General features: G+C 36.7%; 1 protein-coding gene across 1 annotated transcript in view; it reads left to right on the top strand.

Annotated features, from left to right (window-relative positions):
* The window catches only part of LOC113405360 (lysine-specific demethylase 4C-like), a 390,365-nt gene that overhangs the window by 61,671 nt on the left and 314,962 nt on the right, over window positions 1-13,732 (top strand). Inside the window, exons 6-8 of the mRNA XM_026646511.1 lie at window positions 3,281-3,330; window positions 5,499-5,525; window positions 8,356-8,403. Of these exons, the coding sequence (XP_026502296.1) occupies window positions 3,281-3,330; window positions 5,499-5,525; window positions 8,356-8,403 (125 nt within the window). The remainder of the gene's footprint in view (window positions 1-3,280; window positions 3,331-5,498; window positions 5,526-8,355; window positions 8,404-13,732) is intronic.

Below are 13,732 nucleotides of genomic sequence, written 5' to 3'. Positions count from 1 at the left end.
TTTTAAGTTACAACAGCATTTCAGTATTCCAATGAAATCATTACAAGAGTTTTAAATCTAATTCCTTGGCATTGTTTTAGTTAACCTCCTCTCACCAATCTATGCTGATGTTTTGGGGAGGTTTCCTTGGGTTGGTTTCTTCTTGAGTCTTCTCTGTTTTTCTTATCTGTCTGTAGCAGCTTGCTTGTAGTGATGAACGGGATTAGTTGTGGAGTGCTGTCTAATCAGAGTAGCAGGGGGTCTGAGTGTGGGGTCACTTCAGAATTATTTAAAACCTCCTTATTTTCATGAAGTTATAGGTAAATGCTCCTCTTTTCAGGCTTGTTTAGATTCAGATTGGTTGCTGTCACTCTTTCATTGGCTCCATGCCTTTGGCATTGGTTTAGGTGACGCTTTCAGCTCCTGAGGAAGCATCGTTTTATGCATATGCAAAGTTTCTTTAATTGCCTTTATTCTTGTGGCAGGAAAGAGCCAGATAACTTGTAAAGTTAATGTTAAGTATTTCTTTTTATTTAGTTTGTTTTCTGAGATATTCTTTTAATTTTATCCGAGATTGACAGGAAATGAAATTCTGTTTCTAAAAAGTCCACACCCTCCTCCTGTTCTTTATATGAGAGTTAGTCATTCTCAAAACAGTTTTAAAAATTAAATAACTTGTATAAGGACTTGAGCTTAAGCTGTTGCTTCTATGTGACAATTTTTGGATAGATGATTTTTCTCATCTTCCTGAGTGGATTGAAAAAATTTTGAGCACTGCCAGTAAGTAATTAATTTTCCATTTATATAAATATTTTATACTTAAATAGCTGCTTACATTAGTAATTAGTTTAGCATCAAATAGCACTCCTATATTTGTACATAAAGCATCTTATTATTCCTATAACAATGATATCAGGCCGTTACTATATGAGGCCTGCATTTAGATACAAAATATTTGCAAATGTTCATATTAAAAGAAGCTTAGGCCATCAATCAGCATTTGAGAAAAAAACACAGGTTTTCACCTTTAAATGGAACATGAGTTGAAAGTAACTAGTATTTTCTGTAAAACATTTCCTACCAGAAATATTTTCCAAGTTTGAAGAACATTTATGGTGGGAAATGTTTTACAGAAGGTATTGGAGCAATATTTAATTAAAATAGGTAGTGATGTACATTTTGTAATTTGGTTATCTGTTATTTGTGAGGTTGTGTAGCTTGTTAATTATTTGCTGTGTACGATTCTGTTCTCTTTCTGTATTAGGGAATGTTGAATTATTGCATGGTCAGGGGCTTGTTGGTTTTCATTTGTGGCGTGGATAGTCCTTACACAGGATCATTAAATTATAAAACTAATTTAACTGTTGAGAATAGGCCATTTCCACCTTGATTGAATTGGCCTCGTTAGCACTGACCCCCCACTTGGTAAGGCAATTCCCATCTTTCATGTGCTGTAATATATATACTGCTTACTGTATTTTTCACTCCATGCATCTGATGAAGTGGGTTTTAACCCACAAAAGCTTATGCCCAAATAAATTTGTTAGTCTCTACGGTGCCACAAGGACTCCTCGTTGTTAAAGCTAATTTAAGTATCAGTTGAGGAAGGAAGTTGGATGGTTTGAAGTTGGGCGGATTATTTTATTATACCACAAGTATTGGTGAAACTCAGTGAGAGAGGTTGCCATGATTTTGCTTGGGTTTGGCTCTAACTAATTACATGGGAACAGAGCTTTAACAACTCATGACCTGAGTCAAATGGACAGACCTGTGAGGCTGAGAGCTAATTTAATCTGGGAACAGTGCAGCACACCTTTGATATTAAGATCAGGTGACTTATGTTTAATTTGGGTTTAGGGGTTACCTGCGGTCAGGTGAGCAATGCTTTCCCCCCTTTGCTGTGGGCTGCTTACTTTTTTGTTTTATGGTGGCTGTTTCCAGTGAAGCTGAAGTCACTATGCCATATTCTCTGGAATTGTTGTCATTCTACTTGACAACATAGCTGAATTATTTTATGGAAGTAAGTGACGCCCACATTTTATGATCCAATATTTTGACTGGTCATGTCTAGAAAAGCTCAAGTGAACCACTGTGCGTACTTTCATGGTTAATGAACTTTTCCAAGAGATGATCCTGGACCAGTGATCAGACAGTCAACTGACAGTTCAAATTTTTTTCTATTATTTGCCAGTTTAACTCCTACTTTCAAAGTACTTCTTATATAGTTTGGCTGTTGGACCAATCTGAAAACATTCATATATGGAATAGGGTGACATACTTGCTGATTTTCACCTGACCAAAGCCACATGTTTATTCTGGATAGAAGATATCAAATGCAACTTAACACTGCCATAAACACGTAAAGTGAAATAGAAGCTGATTGTGCACACACATCACATATGCTATTGAATCCAAAAATTACAAGCTAATTAACATCTATGGTAAATCTGTGAAGTAAATAACAAAATGCTAATTCATTTTTATATGATACCATGTGCTGCTAAATTAGGAAAGGGAGTATAATCTTCCTGCATTACAGTAATCTTAAATTTTCAAGCTGCAATAAACACTAAAAAAGAATGTGATACTACCAATGATTTTTCTTCTCACAGATTTGTTGTGACTAGACTTTAATAAAAATTTTTTTAAAAATTCATTGAAAACAAAGATTGAAATATTTCCAAATACAGTATTTTCATAAACAATATGGAATAAATATTGAATTTATGAATGCATATTTCTTTGAATTATAAACTGATATAAGTTTAATCATTTATGATCAGAATAAACTGTCTCATTCCTGCAACTTAACTACAAAGAACAAATATGAAAAATGCATCTTAAATTCATATTTTTCGGTTGAACTCGTTTTGTGAAACATTCAAAGAAAATAATTGTGTATGAAAGTTTTGCTGCTTTGGTGTATGTGTTAGTCTTATTTAGAAATAAAAGTAGAAATAAGTATCTGCATTTCTTTTAATTGGAATAACTGTATACAGATATAATTACATACAGGTATTGCCAAAATCTAGAAATTCAAAACAGTATTGGTGACTAAAACATTCTTAAACTACAATTTATATTATACTAATCAGTTTTTAAAACTAAAAGTAAAATAAATCACTTTCTTTTCTTAAAAGTAAATCAACTCCTAGTTTTTCCTCATGTTGTTTTACACTGTATTTTATATTAATAACCATATTTAGTCTCTTTTCTTTCAGATATTTTGTCCATGCAGAATTATTATTGTTTCATAACTGTAGCGCTAAACATTTAATCCGTTTCTTTGTGTAAATTTTAGGTATGCGATCCCCCCAGAACACGGAAAACGGCTTGAAAGACTAGCTCAAGGTAATATTTTCAACATTTCTAATCAAAGATGTTTTTTTCAAAGGTCCTTGATTTTCAGGAGTTTCTTTGATTTCAGGTAAAATAATTTTACAATCTCAGCTCTCCTGATTTAATATGGTTTCATCCTTCTTAAAATGGTGGCATCTAAAATGCCTGAACCATGGTAGCTGAATATTATTCAAAACATTTGTGTGTGGGGGGGAGAGGAGGGAGGGAGAGAAGAGGAATTTAAAAGCAATTGAGGCTTGGTTCTTAAAACTTAATATTTTTCTTGACTTATTTTTTTACTATATTATAGATACTTGTTTTGTCTCCAGATTAAAGTTGAGAATTATGGATAAACAAATAAATAATTAGACCCATTTCTGGTACTGGTACCACATGAGCTGTAGCTCTTTGGGATGATATTTTCACCAATTAAATTTGAAATAGAGTTAAGCATGTTTTAGTCAGGTGCTGTAAGCCAAAGTTATTTCTGTTTATAGGTTCAAATATTTGTTTTAAAGAGCATGATCAGAGGCAAATTACCAAAAGTGTATGTACATATTTGCCTAAACCCAAATTGTGTGTGCAAAAGAATCTGATGCAGATGTGCAAGTAGGGCATTTGCACGCACACATACAATTATTCATACATTTGGGTTTAACTCTCCCTTGAGTTAATTCTACACTAGTCCCTGAGAACAGTAATATGTGGCATAGCTGAACTGAATTATTGACACATAATACCAATGTCCTGTATATTTGTGATCATTAAACCGTGGTACCATGGCCAAATTCCATCTTGGCTAATTACTTTCTACCTACTTAAATTCCCCTTGTAGTTCCAGTTGAGAGACCTTTCCTCATTTTCTCCTTTCCGAATCCCATTATACCTTATTGTTGAGGCCTGCTATTTACCACCATAGAGTTCGCTGAAGTTCATTTGTGAAGTGAGTGATCCTTAGTATAGGAAGGACCGGCAGTGTCGCCTATTATTGAGGTTGCCTGACACTTCCCATTATTGGACCTTGTGTTCAGTTACTTATAACTTGGCAAAACTTTTACCATTTGGTCTGAATTTTTCCATATTTCATGTCTGCCTCAGGCTGGTGGTTGTTGTGGTTTTCTTTGTTTATTTGTTTGTTTGAAATGGAAAAAAACACACACCAAGCATAAAGTTTGAGCCATTTGCAAGGAGGCTAGAGAAGCAGACGTTGTTTTGCCCATGTTAAAGTCTTGACTTTTTTTTTAAATTCTCTAGTGCATCCAGATGGTTGAGCAGAGACATGAAATTTGTTAGGGTGTGGGGAGTGGCCTTTGTGACAGGGATGTGCCTTTTGCAGTCCCTGTGAAAATTTGCCCAAGTTGTAAGCTTTTACAAAAAATAAAATAAAATTGCAGCTTGCATATGCTCAGTAGAGACTTCAATTTAAACAGGTAAAATCTTTGAAGATTCCGTTCACGTGAGAGACAAGCTTTTGAGCTACACAGAGGATGACTGGAGAGTCATTTCTCACTCTTTCCCTGGCCCAATGACTATTCATTGCCATTATGAATGACTAGGAATGGCCACCATGAATGTCAATAATTGTTGTTTGCTGGGTGATAGCTGTGCTGGTGTCAGGATATTAGAGAGATGAGGTGGGTGAGATAATATCTTTTATTGAACCAACTTCTGTTGGTTTCTTTCACCAACAGAAATTGGTTCCATAAAAGATGTTACTTCACCCACCTTGTCTCTCTAATAAACAGTCATTGAGCCAGGGAAAGAGAATGAGAACGATTCTGTAGCTGGTTGTTGGGGCACTTACCTAGGATGTTGGAGACCCAGGTTCAGGCTCCAATGACTATTAAATTACTTGTACAAAGCGGAACAGCTTCAACAGGAGAGATTGAGAATGACTGATACCGGAATATTCTCTAGACTTGTGGTTATTGCACTCACCTGAGAGATGAGACCCATGTTCAAATCCCTTTTTTCTCATCGGGCAGAGGAGGGAATTGAACCCAGGTTTCCCACTGGGCTAAAGGTTATAAGAGAGGCTGCTGTTGCCGCCGCCGCCTTCTCAACATGAATTCACAAATAGTTTTGGGTTGCCAAAACTGCATTTTCACTCAGCTCTACTTGTGTCAGGATTATCCTTTTATTATTGAAAATTCAGCTTTTTGAATGGCTGAAACAAGCAGGTAAAGACTTTGCATTTTTTCCCTCTTGTGTTGGGCTTTCTCTTAAGGCTCGAGCCAAAGCCTATTGAAGATGCTGGGAAGACTCTTGTAGACTTCAGTAGTCTTTGGATTAGGTCCTAAGAGATACCAGTCCTGTAGACTACATAAGAAGTTTATTCATCCCAACATAAAATTTGGCATTGGCTACTAGTTTATCAGACATTAAAGGTGACTATCCCACCACATTTTTCACTTGTTTCGGTTAGTTCAATACTCCGTCAAATTTAAAAATGAACTCCAAGAATTGCTTTCTTTTAAAATCATATGGACAATTATAGAGACTAGTTAGTTTTACACTTGTCGTTCTATTATGAAAGTTTTGGCATACTAATAACTATAAAGCTGGTATGTTCTAATAGCCCAATACATTATATTAATAATACCAACATAATTGTAATCTTGAACTTCTGGCAGGAGCAAACTATTCTCCTGAATATTAAAGTGGATGAGTCCCTGGGTCTGGATAGTAGATTAGAGTAGGACATGGAAGGTGATTACTATAATCCTTACAGACACATGTAATGAACTTTTTACTCCCTCTGACTATATATTCCCATATTTTCTTTAATAATTGCTCCATAATTCCTTATTATTTTGTTGCTAGTAGAGTTTGAGAAAGAGGCATCTGTGATCTTCATGATGTAGTTACTGCCCATTAAAACATGGTCAAAGTTTTAAAGAAAGCTGTTTTAAAATGATGAAAATGTCATGTCAGCCACATGGCTGCAATTTATCTAATCAGTAAAGGTTAATAAACTTAGAGGATGATGAGGACTTCAGACTTAATTACATGTTTATTCAAAACTGTTTTTGTGGCATATTTTTTGTGGAAATGCAACAGCTAAAAAGCTGCATGATTCAGAGGTTTAGTCTTGTTGACCAGATGCCTACTGAATTAATTGAATACTCCTAAATAATTAAAATAAAATAATGCATTAAATGTGATGAAGCATTACAGGTTGTCTAGGTCAAGGCAGTACTTGAGACATAAGATTGAAGAAAGGCTAGGATATTTTCCATTATCTTGTCTGCACATCATAATTATCACACTTGCCTTTTATGCATGAATGCTTTCATCTTTGGTTTCCATTGAAATCTTGATTGACTGTGGCACCTACAGATATTTTATCTGAAAGACATTAGACTTGCATCTAATAAAGGCAGCAGTTTGATTTCGCCCTTCAGCTGCTTTCTCATTTATGTAGTTTTTTTCAATTTTATGTAGACATAAATGTAATAAAAAATCTCAAGTGAGCTGTTATTGCAATTTTTTAAACTGGTTGTTATGTTCATCTGTAATACCGTAGAATCGTAAGGATTTTTGTTTGACAAAGTTGGTTGGAAAATAGAGGCAGAGCAGCAAATCATAAATGACAGTTTGGAAGATTTTCAGGTTCTTTAAATAGATTCCTTAATTGTATCGGCTATTTTAGAAAAGAGGCGACATCTATCTGAGCTGTTCAATTATGTTACACAAAGGGACTAAGGCAGAGTGTAATATACTGTAAGTAGTTTGTGAAGAATGTTTCAAAACTACAGTATATAGTATAAGCTGATCTACTTAATACAGAAGTTCATAACTACTATTTATTAATAAAATTATAAGTAGCTCTTGACGTGCAACTTATACAGAACTTGAGATATCCATATCTATCTTTCTGTTTGTCACCTCACGGTTGCAAAAACTGAAAATTTGTGGTTGCTAAAGAGTTAAAGCTTTTGTCAAATGACAATTTTATTTTAGTCAAAGTTAGTAGAGATGGAAATGAATAGATAACAAACTTTAGATTATTACATATGCATAAGCATCAGTGTATAATAACACTCATTTCATTGCAAGTAGCACTTGCTATCTTGTGTGACTGTAATAGTCAGTACTTACACAGATTGTTACTGTCTTCCAGAGGTCACTATGACCATATACACTCATCCTCCTAATGTTTCATTTTTCTTGCAGTTTGGAAAATATTAACTTTCAAAGGGTTAATACATTACGAATCGGTTATATGTTAACATTCTAACATTCTGGCTTGGGTGTGGCCTGGGGGGCAGGGGCAGGGCCTTGTGTGGGCGGGGGCCCCCAAGCCCCCACTTTTGGGAGGGCTCCAGTGCCCTTGTTTCCAGTATGGTTCCACAGGGATTGGTTCTTGGCCCTATGCTATTCAACATTTTGTCAATGACCTGGAAGTAACTATAAAATCATCACTGATAAAGTGTGCAGATAACACAAAAATTGGGGGAGTGGTAAATAATGAAGAGTACGGGTAATTGATTCAGAATGATCTGAAGTACTTGGTAAACTGGGCGCAAGCAAACTGTGTTTTTAATATGAGTAAATATATACATCTTGGAATAAAGAATATAGGCCATACTTACAGGACTGGGCCTCTGTTCAGGGAAGCAGTGACTCTGAAAAAGATTTGGGTCTTGTGGTGGATAATCACCTGAACATGAGCTCCCATTGTGACCCTGTGTCAAAAAGAGCTAATGTGATCCTGGGATGCACAAACAAGGAAATCTCAATTAGGGTTCAAGAGGTTATTTTACCTCTATATTTAGTACTGGTGCAACTGTTGCTGGAATACAATGTCCAGTTCTGGTGGCCACAATTCAAGAAGGTTGTTGGTAAATTGAAGAGGGTACAGAAAAGAGCCACAATAATGAGTAATGAGAAAACATGCCTTAGAGTGATAGATCCAAGGAGCTCAATCTATTTTAGCTTAACAAAGAGAAGGCTAAGGGTTAAGGGTTGATTTGATTACTGTCTATAAGTATCTATATCGAGGTGGCCAACCTGTGGCTCCAGAGCCACATGCAGCTTTTCAGAAGTTAATATGCGGCTCCTTGTATAGGCACAGACTCCGGGGCTGGAGCTATAGGCGCCAACTTTCCAATGTGCCGGGGGGTGCTCACTGCTCAACCCCTGGCACTGCCACAGGCCCTGCCCCCACTCCACCCCTTCCTACCCCCTCCCTGAGCCTGCCATGCCCTCACTCCCACCTCTCCTCCCCCCAGCCTCCTGCACGCCAAGAAACAGCTGATCGGGAGGGAGGAGGAGGCGCTGATTGGGGGCTGCCGGTGGGCGGGAGGCACTGGGAGTGGGAGCGGGGCGGGGAGGTGACTGGGGGCTGCTGACATATTACTGTTACTCTTTGGCAATGTACGTTGGTAAATTCTGGCTCCTTCTCAGGGTCAGGTTGGCCACCCCTGATCTATACGTTGAACAACTATTTAATAATGGGCTCTTCAATCTAGCAGAGAAAGACGTAACCCGATCCAATGGTTGGAAGTTGAAGCTAGACTGGAAATAAGGTGTAGATTTTTAACAGTGAGACAGCTTTTAAGTAAAGATTGGAGGTTTTTGTAAAAGATATGCACCAGGAATTTTTTTGGCAAAGTTCTATGGCCTGTGTTATACAGGAGGTCAGACTAGATGATCACTGTGGTCTCTTCTGGCCTTGGATTATATGGCTTTATTAACCTATGAATCTGCATTTGAGATTGCCCTCAGAAGATATTTCAGTTCTGTTGTAAAGCCACAACTTTATTATGGGCCAGGTAGTTTTATTCTTACCCATGTTGAATAGTACCTTACACCACTAATAGTCTTGTTGGAGTCAGTGGGGATGCTAATGGAGTAAGGCACTACTCTTTTTGAGATAGTAATATCGCTATCTGGCTCTATATGATCATAGCAATACACTTTAACTGAAGATCCTGTGCAAGTGTTCCTTGTACTATGGGTTTGTTTTCCAGTTCTCCCTGACTAAAAACAAACATTGTAAAGCATTTGAGAGACTGCCTGATTCCCAGCTGTTAGACTGAGACTTTGCTATCCGATTTAGAGCCCTGTGCGATGTGGGTCACCATTCCCAAAATGAAAAATTGGGCCCTACAACTGACAGTGCTCATTGTTCCCTAATGGTTTGGCTTATCTATCAAGCAAGAGGTAAATACAACCTTTGTCTCAGCTGATCCCAGTTGTGAGATTGCTCTCCCTCAATGTTTGAAACCTTTTGTGGCCTTAAGGTCCAGTGCCATACTGTCCTGTATACATGTGTACTGCTTGCCCTCAGCTGCAGCTAGTAATCTGCTTAGCAAATTGTCATTTATGTTTTCATAGAATCATAGACTTTAAGGTCAGAAGGGACCATTATAATCATCTAGTCTGATCTCCTGCACAACGCAGGCCACAGAATCTCACCCACCCACTCCTGTATCAAACCTGTGTTTGAGCCATTGAAGTCCTCAAATCATGGTTTAAAGACTTCAAGGTGAAGAGAATCTTCCAGCATGTGACCGGTGCCCCACGCTGCAGAGAAAGGCGAAAAACCCCCAGGGTCTCTGCCAATCTGCCCTGGAGGAAAATTTTGCTTCTCATTGCACTCTGTCCACCTAAAAGTCACAAAGATCTTGAGACAAGTCTGGACCAAGGATAACTATACTGGACGTGATGTTGGAGAGATGCAGCCCATCCAGATAGAACAGCCCTAACTTGTGGGGAATCCAGTCATACCCGAAGGTTTGGCCACGAACAGTGCAAGTGAAATTCTTGTCTCACGGGCAATATTATTCCTGCTCTGGGACATCTTACTGGTGATGTTAGTGTCCCTTTACCCCTGCCATGAAAGAAGTTTTGAATACACCAGTCTGATTCTTGGGAACACAGGAAACAATGCAACTCAATCCTGTTGCACTCCAACTTTCAGTCATACACTTATCCATACCACCAAAGCATTGTACTAAATTTGTCTGTCCCTGATGCCTTAACCTCTTTAGGTATGTGCACTCAGTCACTGCCCACTGTTTTTTCCCCACCCTTGTGTCTTGAGCTGATTATGCTTTTACTATAGTGGATCTCAGTGTACAATTTATTTTATTTTATTTTATTTTATTTTTTTAATTCCAAAGAGGTTTTGATTTGATCACTCTCGGTCCCAATTGATTTCTTCTCCCTCCTCAAACCTTAACATCACCTTTTGACAGTTTTGTTAATCTTTTACAGGGTTCATTTCAATGTACTGTAAATTACTTTATTATGTTGTATAGCACCCTGGGCATTATAGCAGGTAGTTAGTGGGGCTTTTAAAATCAGGATTATTATGATTGTATTATATTGTCATGATTGCATCATGGCAACTGAAATGCATGTGCTGAGGCTCATTGGTATTTATCTGAGTAGCTCACTAGTAATTTGCTACCCAGCATTGCCAAATAAACTGGTGAAACTGCGTTGCGAGGGCTGCTGTTAAAAAAAGGTCTTTGGGTTTTATTTACAATTCCAAAAGGCAGAAAAAATTATATGGCTGTTGTTGGAAAAAATTAGTCAGCACTAAATTTTAATGAAATGTGACACAATAATTAGTCCCTTCAGATTCAAAGAAATCTTAATAGAGTTCCTAGTTCTTGTGTAGTGAAAGATCTGTATGACAACTTCGCATCTTAATTGAACTTCATATCCTTTATCTAAGAAACTTTGTGTTGTTGGGGTTGGGGAGTCAGCTAGAAAGGAGTGCACAATTGATATGCTTATCAGAACCTGCCCAGGCAGACATGTTCAGGTGATTGTTCTGGAGCCTTTAAGAGACTCTAATAGACCTTAATGGGAGAATTGACATGGAGAATAAAACAGGCTGAGGGTGTAGATTGGGGCAGAGGGGAGGGAGACTGGTTATTCTGAGAGAATGTTGCCCTAAGTTTGTTCATTATTTTAAGACATGAAGAGTATTAAGATAGCTGAATTGGATGATTGGAAATGTCTTATTGTTAAAGAGTGAACATGCTCCAAAGAAATAACCATCTTTTTGAATGGCAAAACAATCTCTGCATGTGCTCTCTCTCTCTCATATAGAGTTGACAGAAGAGTCCATATATTATTTCAATATCTTGTACCTAAGTTTAGTGCCAGTCCAGTTATGCTTTCTATAGTATTTTTAAGCATATATGTTTATTTTTACCTATCCTTTCATTTAATGATGTTTTCTCTCTGTTTTTATGCAGTTGCCAATAAAACATTTTGCTTAAGACAAATGGAATTCAGTTTGGACATTGTAATTTTTGGGCAGTTTTTGGTTGATGACCCACAGAGGACAAAAATTCTCTAACCTCTCAAGAGGCCTGGAGTGTAGACTTCTAAGCCTACTAATCTGAATCCCCCAGATTTTCCAACTCCCCATATTTTCCCCATAGATTCCTAAAGTTGTGCAGACATAAAGTGTCACTCTCTCTATAAATGAAATCTAGTAGTTGTTCTGAATTGACATAAAGTTTGTTATAAGGACTTGTTTTTACTCTGTAAAATAATATTGCTGATATACTCTCGTACACTGAAAACAAGACATTGTTTTCAAATGGCTTTACGTTTGTTTTTTCCTCCCCGTGTGACTGTTAATGTGAACTTGTAAATACAACTGGAAATTATTTTGCAGGACCCATTAGGAGTCCTTGGTGGAGCAGAATACCAATTGAGGACAAGATTTAAAGAAATAAGAGTCTAAAGTTAATCATCTAAATTTATTTTTAGACACCTAAACAGGGCTGGGCATCTTGGTCCCATTAGGTGCTCAGCATTTTTTTTTTTTAAATTGGGTCTTGTATTTAGATGTCCAAATATGGATGTACCCTATTTATGAAAATATTGTCTTTAGTTTCCAACCCATTTAAATTTGAACTATTTTACATTGTACACAGTGATTTTGGTGAGATAATAGAGGATATAATTTTAGAGGTTCATTATAAATATAAATTATAAACTGATGCAGAGTACTTAATACACTGCACATTACCTTCCTTCAGTGGTTTTCCAATTTAAGTTAACTTATGGCCAGTCACCACATTTGTTTGGGCCCTGATTACAAATCCATATGGAAAGAGAATTAAATAGATTCTTCTTTCATCATTGATTTTAATTTAAAATGTAATTCATGTAATGTAGTACAAACCTACAGATTTTAAGTTTGATGGGTTCATTTAAAATGAACTGCTAAGAAATAGCTTTTAGTATTGGCATATCTGTTGACAACCTTCTCATTAATGATAAAATCCCTTAAAGAATAACGTGGAGTGTTACACAGGAGTTTAGTGGATGAATAAAATAGACTTTTATTGGCATGCACTTTCCTTTCTCTTTCATGCAGTGGTGTGGTGAGCAGATTTTTGTAATTAAATGGTAACTTATCCTAACTCATTTATCTATCATGTCCTTTATGTGTTCGTATATGAGAGAAAACAGATCATAATGTGGTTATCATTGGGGAAAAATGACAATTACTTTTGTTATGTGACTATGACAAAGGGAAAATGTCTTGTCCCTGTAAGCCGGTTATATCATAAAATACAGATTGGTTTTTATTTGTTTATGTAAATACCATATTATGACAAAATTTACAAACTGTAATATTTTACCAACCCCTTCCATCCTGTTTCATTGTCATATACTTTTTTCTTTGCAGTAGAGCGTTCCTAATTGATGATTCCCTAGTTAACAAACCCATTAATTTTCATAAAACAGCAAACATTTCACCTTATATCTAATAGCAGAGTGCTTAGTGAAATCTTCTATACTTAACTTGAGACAGTATGGTCTCTTGGTTAAAGCAGATGTGTGGAAGGTAGGACATCTGGATTCTGCTCCTGAATGGGCCCCAAAAACTTGCTGTGTGACCATTGGAAAGTCATGTAACTTTTCTGTGCCTGTTTCCCTCTTTGTAAAGTGCTTTGGGATACTTGTATGATAGATACTATATAAGTGCAATGAATTATTGTTACTAAGACATCAATAATTTTGCAAAACATACTCTATAGTATATTATGAAGGTAGTATAAATAATAAACTAAATTGAAATGGCCAAAATGAATTATTTTGAAATGATCTTCCTTAGGTATTTTAAAATCATATATGTTTGCTTGATTGCTAACCATGTGAATTTCAGTGATCCTCAGTCATTAGTGCCATGTACTTTTCGCTTGTAAAGACTTTCTCATAACTGCTGATCACTGAGTAACTACAGACAAACAGAACTGTCCTCTTTATAATTTGCCTACTCCTCTCACCTGGTTCATTCAGTAATGTTGCAATCCAGTCTTTGTAGCACTATATTTTATTTCCATTATGTCACATTTTGATGTCACAAACCAGTTTCTGCCATCACTGAATGAACGGAGCAGGATGACTAGACTGAATACACTGGTCTACA

Source organism: Terrapene carolina, unplaced genomic scaffold (genome assembly GCF_002925995.2).
Source record: "Terrapene carolina triunguis isolate 2854851 unplaced genomic scaffold, T_m_triunguis-2.0 Scaffold35098, whole genome shotgun sequence".
NCBI lineage: Eukaryota > Metazoa > Chordata > Testudines > Emydidae > Terrapene > Terrapene triunguis.
The sequence above is the reverse complement of the archived record's forward strand: the minus strand, read 5'-3'. Positions and strand labels throughout refer to the sequence as shown.